The sequence below is a fragment of the Phoca vitulina genome, unplaced genomic scaffold, assembly GCF_004348235.1.
Source record: "Phoca vitulina isolate PV1807 unplaced genomic scaffold, GSC_HSeal_1.0 scaffold22, whole genome shotgun sequence".
In the NCBI taxonomy this organism is placed as follows: Eukaryota; Metazoa; Chordata; class Mammalia; order Carnivora; family Phocidae; genus Phoca; species Phoca vitulina.
The window spans coordinates 4,137,265-4,149,835 of record NW_022589725.1 but is presented as its reverse complement, the minus strand read 5'-3'; the positions used below and the strand labels follow the sequence as shown (position 1 = coordinate 4,149,835).

The 12,571-nt window shown below is 42.9% G+C and overlaps 1 protein-coding gene across 1 annotated transcript in view; it reads right to left on the bottom strand.

Moving 5' to 3' along the window:
- Positions 1-12,571, bottom strand: part of PTPRT (protein tyrosine phosphatase receptor type T) — a 1,068,951-nt gene that overhangs the window by 689,508 nt on the left and 366,872 nt on the right. Inside the window, exon 3 of the mRNA XM_032419927.1 lies at positions 11,767-12,038. Within this exon, the coding sequence (XP_032275818.1) occupies positions 11,767-12,038 (272 nt within the window). The remainder of the gene's footprint in view (positions 1-11,766; positions 12,039-12,571) is intronic.

Below are 12,571 nucleotides of genomic sequence, written 5' to 3'. Positions count from 1 at the left end.
TTATCGACACTCACTCTCAACACTCCCTTACTTCCCACTGCAAAACTCCACCCCCCACTATGATCTCGACTTTGTCCCCAACACTTTCCCCAGAACTGCTCTCATGGCAAATACCAGTAACATCAGAGTTGCTAAATCTAATAGACAATTTTCAATCCTTATCTTAAGAAGGAAGATAGTGTAGTGCTTGGGCTCTGGATCAGAATGCCTGGGTAGCAGTCTTGGCTACACCACTCACTAGTGCGTGACTTTGGGCAAGTTATCTTACTGCTCTGGGCCTCAGTTTCCTCATCTGTAATTATAGTGTCCACTTTACTAGATAAATTTTCATATTAAAGGAATTAATACACTATTTAGAACAATGTATGGCACATGGTAGGTACTCAATGTTTGCCAGTAATTATTATTAATACTTGACCATTTTTCTACAATTATCAATGTTTGTAGCTTCTCCCTTTCTGGATCTCTCTTGTTTTGGCTCAAGTGACACTTCACTCTCCTGGTTTTTCCTCACAGATCTGGGACTATCTATACTACCATAAGTTTCTTTGTAGGCACTTCTCCTCCTACATCTATCCCTCAAATGTCAGGTTCCTCTACTCATGTTTTTACCGAGCACACCCTGCAATGGCTGCCAATTCACTGACAATCCCAAGTCCAGCCCCACTCCATACTTTTCACTGAACAGCAGTCTCACCCAACTAAGAGATCTGCATTTTTATGCAGATACTATACACAGATGCCTCAAACACAGTCTGTATGCAAGAAATCTGAACAGCTTCCCTATCAAATTGTCTCCCCCACAGCCCCATTATCCTTCCTGAAATATGGGCCTCAGTGGGTTGCCCTATGACCCACCCAGTCACTGACGACTGGGATTTGGGCATCTGCTGGGGCTTCCCCTTCTGCCTTGCTTCTCATTTTCTTTTTGATTCTGACTTAATATTTCTAAATCTGGCCATGTCTTTCCATTTCTGCTATTAAGTTGAACCATATGAAGCAACCATTTTGTAAGTCAAAGCCAATTCAATTCCAGTCCAATGGCTCTGGTTCAAATCTTCATTGCTCTTCATCTCTACTACCTCAACAGCCTATACAATGGACCCTTCTCCCTCCTGTCTTTCACTCCTCACTTTAAGTCTGTGGATAGAATGTAAGATGGGTGATGAGACCAACAGGAAAACCTTCACGTGGAAACTTTTTGTGGCCCATGTGGTCATTCCCGGTTAACGGATTCAGAGGCCAGTGGTCTCAGTGGGGCCCAGAACTCCAGCAGCTATAATAAGAGAGCAGAGAACTGGTGGAGAGGGTGGCGATACTTGCCAAGAGGCAGCTTCCTTGGGTGGTAAGCTCAATCATTAAGAACACACATGGCTCCCTAGGGATTATGTAAAATGACTTGGGGATGACAGTCACACCAAACAGAGAGCATCTGACACTAGCATGACAACTGCTCTGGAAGAGGGGTTTACTAAGATAACAGGGTCCTTCAGTGGCACAGAAACAAAAATGTGTAGGGAGTGTGGGAAAGTCTGCAGAAATAAAAGGCTAAATAAAGGATAAATGCCACAGCCTGCAGAGAAGAAAGTCAACAGAAGACCTTACTATAAAGAATTAAGTACCTAATTATATTTTCAATAACTGAAAGGAAAACAAAAGCAAAGGCCATGGGGTAAAAAAATAAAATAGAACACAGAAAATATATTTTAAAACATGAAAGCATTCAAACTGTTTAATAAAAATGACAAAAGAAAAAATATTTCTGTTGTGACAATAAATATAAATGGGTTAAAATAGAGAAAAGGTCTCAGACTGTCTAAATAAACAAAATCTAATTGTACACTAGAAGATAAACACCTAACACAAAATGACCCAGTTAACTTAAAAATAACAAGTTGAACAAAGGCATAATGGGAAAATGCAAACAGGGCGCCTGGGTGGCTCAGTTGGTTAAGCGACTGCCTTCAGCTCAGGTCATGATCCTGGAGTCCCAGGATCGAGTACCGCATCCGGCTCCCTGCTCGGCAGGGAGTCTGCTTCTCCCTCTGACCCTCCCCCCTCTCATGCTCTCTCTCTCTCTCATTCTCTCTCTCAAATAAATAAATAAAACCTTAAAAAAAAAAAAAAAAAAAGAAAATGCAAACAAACAAAACAGTGGTTGTAAAAATAATGTAAAAGTGTCAAAGTATAATTTAAACTGGAAAAAAATAAAAACCATTAAGTGGATTAAAATGTCATTTTTTTAAATGTATGAGTTAATAGACTTAAAAAGAGAAAATGATGAGGAATAAAAACAAAATTTGAAAATTTTAGCTCACGTCTTAGACTTCAGCCAAACAGAAAAAAACAAAGATATAAGTATGTGCTTGTATCTTATGAATATATGAATAATAAAATGATGTGAATAATAATGCATTTAGTAAACATAGATTATTTAACACAAAGATCAGATTATAGGCTAAAGACTAACTTCAACAAATCTCTCAAAGAACAAGGTGTAGAATGAGTCTGGAAGCTTTCCTTCTGTTTCTATTTTTTGAAACAGCTTCAGTAGAATAGGTATGATTTCTTCTTTGAATGTTTGGTAGAATTCCCCAGGGAATCCATCAGGCCCTGGACTCTTGTTTTTTGGGAGGTTTTTGATCACTGTTTCAATCTCGTTACTGGTTATTGGCCTATTCAGGTTGTCAATTTCTTCCTGTTTCAGTCTTGGGAGTTTATAGGTTTCCAGGAAGGCATCCATTTCATCCAGGTTGCTCAGCTCATTGGCATATAGTTGTTGACAATAATTTCTAATAATTGTTTCTATTTCCTTGGTGTTAGTTGTGATCTCTCCCCTTTCATTCATAATTTTATTCATTTGGGTCCTTTCTCTTTTCTTCTGGGTAAGTCTGGCCAGTGGTTTATCGATCTTATTAATTCTTTCAAAGAACCAGCCTCTAGTTTCGTTGATCTGATCTATTGTGTTTCTGGTTTCTAATTCATTGATCTCTGCTCGAATCTTAATTATTTCTCTTCCAATGTGTGGCTTAGGCATCGTTTGTTGCTTTTTCTCTAGTTCTTTAAAGTGTAGAGTTAGTTGGTGAATTCGGGATTTTTCTGTTTTTTTGAGTGAGGCTTGGATGGCTATGTATTTCCGCCTTAGGACCACCTTTGCAGTATCCCATAGGTTTTAGACCGATGTGTTTTCGTTCTCATTGGTTTCCATGAATTGTTTAAGTTCTTCTTTGATTTCCTGGTTGACTTAAACATTCTTGAGCAGAGTGGTCTTTAGCTTCCACATGTTTGAATTTCTTCCAAATTTTTTCTTGTGATTGAGTTCCAGTTTTAAAGCTTTATGGTCTGAGAATATGCAGGGAATAATCTCAATCTTTTGGTATTGGTTGAGATCTGATTTGTGACCCAGTATGTGGTCTATTCTGGACAAAGTTCCATGTGTGCTCGAGAAGAATGAGTACTCTGTTGTTTTAGGGTGGAATGTCCTGTATATATCTATGAGGTCCATCTGATCCAGTGTGTCATTCAAAGCTCTTGTTTCTTTGTTGATTTTCTGCTTAGATGATCTATTGCTGAGAGTGGAGTATTGAGGTCTCCTACAATTAACATATTGTTATCAATATGACTCTTTATTTTGGTTAACAGTTGGCTTATGTAGATGGCTGCTCCCATGTTGGGGGCCCAAAGTTCATAGCAGCAATGTCTGCAATAGCCAAACTGTGGAAAGAGCCGAGATGCCCTTCAGCAAATGAATGGATAATGAAGATGTGGTCCATATATACAATGGAATATTACTCAGCCATCAGAAAGGATGAATACCCAACTTTTACATCAACATGGATGGGACTGGAGGAGATTATGCTAAGTGAAATAAGTCAAGCAGAGAAAGTCAATTATCATATGGTTTCACTTATTTGTGGAACATAAGGAATAGTATGGAGGACATTAGGAGAAGGAAGGGAAAAATGAAGGGGGAAAATCGGAGGGAGAGATGAACCATGAGAGACTATGGACTCTGAGAAACAAACTGAGGGGTTTTTTTTTGGGGGGGGGGATGGGTTAGCCCGGTGATGGGTATTAAGGAGGGCACGTACTGCATGGAGCACTGGGTGTTATAAGAAAACAATGAAGCGTGGATCACTACATCAAAAACTAATGAGGTATTGTATGGTGACTAACATAACATAATAAAATAAAATTTAAAAAAAAGAACAAGCTGTATAGGTCTGGGCCTATGTATTTTCTGACAAGTTTTCTAAGGCTAAAAATTAATGACAAAATCTTAAAAATCAATTTCTTAAAATTGAAATATTATATATTTCTTAAATATGTAATACCTTCCATAATAACTATGATTTCAAAGTATGTTTTCTTTCTTAACAGAAGCCTGAAACAAAAGCCAAATGGCAAGCTGAGAATAGTATTTGTAACATCTAGGTCAGCTAAAAGATAATCTGTTTTGTGTCAAGAATTCTGAAGAATCAACAAAATAAATCCTCCAAAAGAAAAGCTGGCAAGTGACTTGAGCAGGTAATTAAAAAAAGATAAAGTAGGAGTGGTAATAATCTATGAATGCATCTTTTAAATGATACCAGGAAGATTATGGCAGATGGATATTTTCTTTGTAATTTTCTAGATATTTCTAAATTTTCTGCAAAAGAATGAGCTATTTTATACTTACAAAAAAATTAAATGCTCTAAGGTGCATTACATTTTTGTGTCTCTCTTCATGCTGTATTATCACTATGTCATGTACCATGGCATAATTAATTCCACTATAGCACCTATCAGCCTATCACACCATCTTGTAATTGCTTGTTCCCAAATCATTTCATTCCCTAAACTCCAAACCCACTGGGAACAGAAACAGCATCTTCATTCATTCATTCATTCATGCATTCAGCATTTACAGAGACCCTCCTCTGTACCAAACACTGGGACACATGCTGGGGCTATAAAAGCGAATGAGACAATTAAGGTCCTAACTCTGATGAACTTCATATTCTAGCGAATGGAAATGGAAATTAAATAAATATATAAAATTAAACTCATTTTGTAATTGGTATTATGAAGGAAATAAATAGAATATTGTGAATAACTAAGGGGAGGAGGGTCTACTTTACTTAGAGTGGTCAGGAGAGAACCCTATGGAGGTGATACTTGAGACCAGAAGGATGAAAGTAGCCTGTCAAGGAAAATGTGGGGGCGAGGGCAAAGGCCATGAGGCAGAGAAGAGTTGGGGATGATATGGGAGCACAGGAATGAGACTGATGTGGCTGGGATACAGTGAGTAAGCTAGAGAGGCACAAGGTGAGGCTGGAGCATTAGCTGGAGGGTCAGGCAACATGGAGTCTTACAAGACATGGCAGGGAGCCTGAATTTTCCTCTAAGTCACCAAAAGTTCTAAAGCCGGGATGTGACATAATCTAATCTACATTCTACAGAGATCCTCCTGGCTGTGCTGTGGAAAGTGTAGTCATCCAATGGGAAGGTAAGGATGGCTCTCATGAAGGTGGTGGAAAACAAAGACGTCGATGGCTGGAGAGGTATTTCAAAGGCAGAGATGAAATCATTGCTGTTGGGAGCAAGAGAGGAAAAGTGAAGGAAAGAGAAGACTCATTGAGGACCCTTCAACTTGGGGCTTGAGCTTCTAGGTTGATTCTGGTGTCATTTACTGACACGGGAAGATGACACAAGGAACATGTGATGGGCACACAGGCAGGGCAACATCAGGATTTCTTTCTGGCCACGCTAAGCTTGAGATGCCAAGTAAACATCTTAATGGATATGTTGAGTGGGACCCTGGCATTCTGTTTCTGGAGCTCATGGGTGATTTAAGACCAGAAGTACAAACATGGTAGCTTTGGCTATACCAGTGACATTTTAAATGCCATACCAATGACATTTTAAATGTCATTTGAAACTGATGAACTAGATGAGGTCACCATGGAATGCAGAGTAAGTAATTCAGAGAAGAGAGCTAGGGCCAAAGGTCAAGTGCTAAAAGCACAATAGAGAATTTTTTTTTGGGGGGGGGGATGGTAGAGATTTAAGCATGATTTTAGGTAGAGAGAAATGAATCAAGGGAATAGGATAACACACAAGGGGGTGAGGGAATCAATGAAACAAGCTTCTAGAAGGAGGAGTCAATTGAGATCAGGACTCCAGTGAGGGACTGGTATTGACCAGAAAGGACACCTCATCAACTGAGACTGAATGATAATAAAAATAATAAAAACAGAAATATAACCACAATAATGAAGGCTGGTGATATTGACCATTTGTTACATAGTCTTGATCCAGTCTCTCAAAAGCCCTAAAGGGGGGGCGGGGGACAGCTGTGTTACTAAAGCTCAGAAGGGGAGCCAGAGGTAGATTGAGAACTGAGGCCCTGGGCTCCTAGCTCACAGTGCACAGCCACACCTATTACTGGGCTTCAGTGGAAAGCAGTCCAAATCTCTTTTAACCAAAACACATGGTTAAGCAGAATTCTAACTTTTTTTCCAGTTAATCAAAGTATAACTTGAACTCTTTTAACACTTGGACCGTTTCTTGCATCATGACCCAGTGTCTAACCCGTATCATAATTACTAACAAGTGTTCCATTAATGAATGCAAGGCTGGTCATGGGAGAATGGGTGATAGGAAAACACATTTGTTCACTGTTCGCTCTCCCTTCCTCTGCAGAAGTAACAATTCTAGAATGAGAGAGAGAATGTTTCACTTATCAGAATTCCTCTTGAGAATTTTTTTTTAAAGCATCAGGGTAGGTTAGACTTGGGTTTCTCAAACATGGGAGAAAAATATTCCATAAGAAACAAGGGAAAGAATGCTCTGGCTTTCCATTAAGTGAGTTAATAATTTTAAAGGGTTTGCAATATACATGGTAATATATTGATAAATATTACTATTATTGTTGTTCTTAGTCTGGAGAGAGGGATGGGCAGTAAGAGCAGGAATCCCAGGGAACGGTGCTAGGTCTGGGGGGAGGAAGAAGCTAATGCACCACCCAACATAACTATTCCCTCCAGTCCCACCTCAAGCTTCCACTGAAGTTCCTGCACTCAACAGACTCTTTCATAGGAGTCCCGACTGTAAGAAATTGGCACAAGCTGGACTTTGGGTCCACATGGAGTTACATGGAAATAAAGAGCCATATGTAGTTGCAGGAACCAAGGGAGTTGGGGAAAGGTGATGGGGACTAAGTACAGAAGCAGAGAGAAAAAGACCATGGCAGCCCACGAAATCCCTGATGAAGTCTCCAGACTCCTCAGATCCTAGAACTAGGGTCCACAGGATATTTATACCACAGGGCAGGCTGGGGATACAGCTGAGAATACAGCACTTCCCAAGACAGAACTGGGGCAAGTCCTCCCCATCACTGCCAGATCACTCAGAGCAAAATGCTCACAAAGCATACAGGAGCCAAGAGGGTCTTATCTCGGGCATGGCACTCCAGAATTACAATTTTTTTTAATAAAAATCATGCAAGCTGCCATGAGATAGACCCCCTCAATGCCTGGGGAGTGAGGAGTCAACACAGATAACAAGACTGGATGTATCAGAAATAGAGCCAGAAGGGAAAGGAAAGGAAAAAGGTCCATGCTGGACCCTCTAAGGCCTATCTGAACTCACCTGCTGAGGCAGGTCCCCTCAACATTGAACTCTCTCAACGAGGCTGGCACTAAGGTGGGTAAAGAATTGTAGAGGCTACTTTAGTGCTGTTTACAGGTGGCAGGGAGGGCAGAGAGGATGGAGGGCGGAGGGTGGGCAGAAGTAGACCATGCCAACACCCAGGGATGCTCCATGTCAGTGTATGGGGGCAGGGACTCTGACAGGCAGGGATGGGGCAGAAGGCCTAGGCTGGGAAACTCACCTGCTCTGCAGGACATTCTTCAATCCCAAGGCCACTACATGGATCTACGGTCAACTACACATGCCCCAGACCCTGGAACCTTAGAGACCTCCTAAGGCTTGCATGGAAAGGCACAAACCTCTCCCCATGCATGAGCTGCTGGACAAAGTCAGGAACTATTTCCCAGGAGAGGCTCAGAGATGAGTCACCCTCAACCTCTCCAAAGAGCAGGTTGTGTGCATGTTGGGGGAAGGGATGGATAGGTCAGGACATGCTTTAAAGGAGTGGGCACTCTATCCTCACCTTTTGTAGTCCTTGAGCAGAGAATCTGTACAGCAAAAGTTTTAAGGGGCTGCAAACATTTTCTCCAAAGACAGAAAAATGTTGGCTCACCAGCACCCCTCTTAGGAAGACGACCACATATTTTCATGGAGAGGAATTGCTTAGGGAGAAATCAAGAGAGCCTCTCTCCCATCCCAGCCCCAGAAGGCCTGAATAAAATGAGGAGGAGAGTTTGCTGCTCAGCAAAGAGGGGAGGTGAGAGAGAGGAGATGGGGGAGAGTGTGAAGGGTGGGAAAGTGGCCCCCCCGTGAGATGCACCCCCCTAAATTGTACGTGAAGTTACTGAGCCTCCAGAGTGCCAGATGCTAGTGCCCGATCCCTGAGAAAGGGACTGGATCTCAATTCCAGTTGAATCCAAGCCTGGCAGGCCCTAGATTTCATGGGTCTACATAGCAATTACAAGCACTAAATAAAAGGCAACTTCACCCAGGCAGGTGCTGGAAAACAGAGTAAGCAGGTGGCTGCAAACCAGTAAAAAAACTTCTCTTATTTTTTTCTAAATCTTGGGACAGAACAGTGCAGAATCATTAAAAACATAAAACAGACTTAATATCACCTGCAAGGGGGCCTAGATCTAAAGCACAGCTCAGGTGGTTTTAATAAGACCCTGCTCTTCAGGGAGGAGGCAGGTGTGGGGGTACATGGCCGGGGGACGTTCATCCCTGGCCCTGCTGAGACCCTGGTGTCACAGAGCCCCCTAATAGGAAAGATGAAATTTCCCTGTGTATTATGGAGCTAAAAGTCAATTTTGGAACTATGAAATATGACTTTAATAAATGAATACATAAGCCATCAGGATCTGAGTCCCAGCACTGCTGAAAACTAAAACTGTATTTAGTCCACAGAATCATACATACAGGACCAGAGCTCAGGGTCTGATGAATTTTCAAATCCACACCGCAAGTATCTTTGACTCTCCGGACAGCCCCCCCTTCTCTCCCCTGGTATGTGTGGGGGTAGTGACTCTGGGAGCGTGCAGGTGCACCTGTGTGTGCCCCTCTGGGTGTGTGACCACAGGGCTATGCATTAGTGGCTACGTGTGTGTGTGTGTGTGTGTGTGTGTGTATGTGTGTGTGAGAGAGACAGACAGAGAGGGACAGAGAAAGAGAGGTTTCTGTTCTAAACTGCTGCTTTCAGTACATCAGTGGCTTTGTCACCACGAAGCTCAGAGGATATAATGTAACGCAATGATGCTGTAGTGGTCAACACGTTAGAAATCAGAAAACTCTCCCAGATGAGGCTGCTTATCACAGGGAGGATACAGAACTTACACAGGACTGCTCAATCACGGTGGGGATTTCTTCACGAAAGGCATCCTTCCTCCTTCCTCTTCTCCTGTTCCTCCCCCCGTTTCTCCTCCCTTCCAACAATCACTGAGGCCCGCCACGAGCCTGACACATTGTTTAATATATATGCTATCTCATTCAATCCACGGAAGAACCCTTCATTGTACCTATTTCCTTCTCCATTTTATAAATGAGAGAACTGATTCAGAATAGATGACAGGATACATCCAACATTACACAGCTAGTAAGTAGAAGATTCTTATAATATGCTTTTTCTCCCAAAAGCAGGAAACTGAGCTTGGTGCCAGAGGACCTAGGAAGGATTATGGGAACCTCAGTTTACCAATAATATGCCCTACTCTAGAACACAAGACATGTTGCTCTCCAACACAAGGAGTTACAGGTAAATGAGAGGCAATATGCTTACCACAGAGCTGGGACAAAGGGGGTGCCCAAGAAATGTCCTCTTTCCCCTCCATATCCCAACAAAGAGCAAGGCCAACAGTCCCTGCCCTGGATCACTTTTCCTCCTCATTACCCTTGCACCTGTGGCCCTATCCTATAATCCATTTGCATCAGGCCCTAGATAGGGGTTTTCTAATTGGAGCCCTATGGCTTCACTGGGGGTATCCATGGACTTATAGACACACTTACTTTATACTCAGTTATACAGGGTGGAGGGGTGGGGGAGGAGTCTTGGGATTAGGCATCCAGGTTCTTGTCCCAGCTTTTCCAATGATTTGCTATATGATCTTGGACTTCAGTATCCATCTCTAGACCTCAGCTTTACTACTTACATCAAAGTTCAGCAAACTATGGCCCAGAGGTGAAATCTGGCCCACCACTTGTTTCTATACATCAAGTTTTATTGGAACACAGCTGCATGCTTACACTCATTTACATAATATCTATGGCTACCTGCACAGTCCATCTGTTGAACACAGTCCATAGACGTTGACCTGAAGGATGTCTGAGAAGTTCCCAGCCACTAACCTTGTCAGCCTCAGGTCCATTTTCTCACCACAAAGCTCAGAGCAGACTCTAGAGAAAGGTCTCTAAAATGCACATCTGACTATGTCACCTTCTTACTTAACACCTTTCAACAACAGGCAGAAATGATTTATTGGGGTGATGAAAATGTTCTAAAACTGGTTGATGGTGATGATTGCATAACTTTGTAGATTTACTAAAAATCACTGGATTGCACACTTAAATGGGTAAATTCTATGACCTGTACTTAAATACAAAAAGTGGTTTTAAAAAAAGAAAAGCTTTCAAGAGTCCCAGGCCAAGCAGGCCACAGCTGTGCCCCCCACAGGTGGTGCACTCTGCTCTTCAGACCGCCAGCAGCCTGTGCCCTGTGTGTTCTCAGCCCACAGGGAGAGAAGGCAGCGGGGGAAGTGGGAGACGTGTTCAGAAGCTATTGCAACAATGTGGCATTGCTGAGACATTTTTACTATAGTCATGAAAGGACTGGTCCACAATGAGTTGAAAGGAAAAAACTGGTCTTTCACAGCCCCAGCTTGAGGAGCACTGCTCTAGACGAGGGATCACACTTCATCTCCTTGGCCTGGCATTCAAAGCCAGCCATGACCTACTCACCTCTGCAAGCTGAGCCACTGCATATCTCCTTTGTGACCCACCCTTAAACAAGTGAGAATTTCCAAACTCTGCAAAAACTCTCTCGCTTGCTCCTCCAGCCCCCGGCACGCACCATACCTGACAAATCAACTGCCTTTTCCCTGCTTTTTCAATAATTACTAATTCATCCTTTAAGACTTAGCCTAGCTGCCACTTCTGCCTGGAAGCCTTCCTAATTGCTTTTCCCCAAATACCCTCTTCCCCGGGGGATGGGGGGTTCGGGAGGTGGTGATCTTTTGACTAGTTATCCCAGCTCTCAGAACCTCACATTTTTCATCCGTAAAATAGGAATAATAGTAGTACATTGCTCATCAGGCGATTGTAAGCAATTAATTTATAAAAGGCTTCGATGCCTCTGTTCCCCCAGCATTCTGGAGAGCTAGCTGTGTCCCACTGTACAGTAACTGCTTGTGTATCACGGGTCTCCTCTTCCTGAGCCTCCCTGAGCATGATCTCCAGGGAAGCAGGGGCCATGCTGGACCACCTCTGTGCCTGCGGGCCTGGCCAGGAGAGGCTCAGTAAACACGAGGTGCACAGTGAGTGAGTAAATGAAGGTCTTTCTTAACTAACAAACTCTAGGTAGGGCAAGAGGTATATAGATTTAGGATCACTTTTTTAAAAAAATCAAACCAAAGAACACCATACCTGGTAGAAATGTGGCCAGAAGGTGCTGATAGCAAGCTCTGCTTTCACCCAGCCCTCGGTGACGACCCCAGACACGTTCCAGACAGGGTTCCCCTGGGGACCGCCGTTCACCTTCACGTAGACATTCAAGGCTCCCGGGCTGGACCTGTCGCGGCTGGAGAAGTAGTAATGGAAATCGATACAGTGGGTGTCATTCTCCTTCAGGGTCGGCAGGAGAAGGTGGGCCTTCTGGCCAGAGGCCCTCCCAGAGCTGTTCACCATCATGAAGGATCCTGGAGACCCACAAAGGGACGGGAAGTAGAGACAAAGAAAGAGAAAGAAAATCCTTCTGATAATCAGTCATACCCGTCAACGTGGGGGCCGGAAATCAGGGCACTCTAGGAGGGCCTGATTAATCCTGAGGAAGCCACATTCCCTCTCTCTCTTCTGTAACTGGGCATTTTAAAACCTGTTCCACAAGGCAGTTTAAAAAGTAAGATATGGGGGCGCCTGGGCGGCTTAGCTGGTTAAGCGTTCAACTCTTGATTTCAGCTCAGGTCATCATCTATACGAGGTCCTGGAATCGAGCCCCGCATCAGGCTCCATGCTCAGCACGGAGTCTGCTTGGGATTCTCTCTCTACCTTGCCCCTCCCCCACTCATGGTTTTTTTTTTTTTCCTCTCTAAGTAAAATCTTTAAAAAAATAAGAATTAAGAGGCAGTAACATATACTAATATTTCTACAAAGTAGACAGTCTATAAACATTTACAGAAGAAGCACTCTATCCGGCAGGTCCTAAAGAAACATAGAACAAAACCCCAGGAAT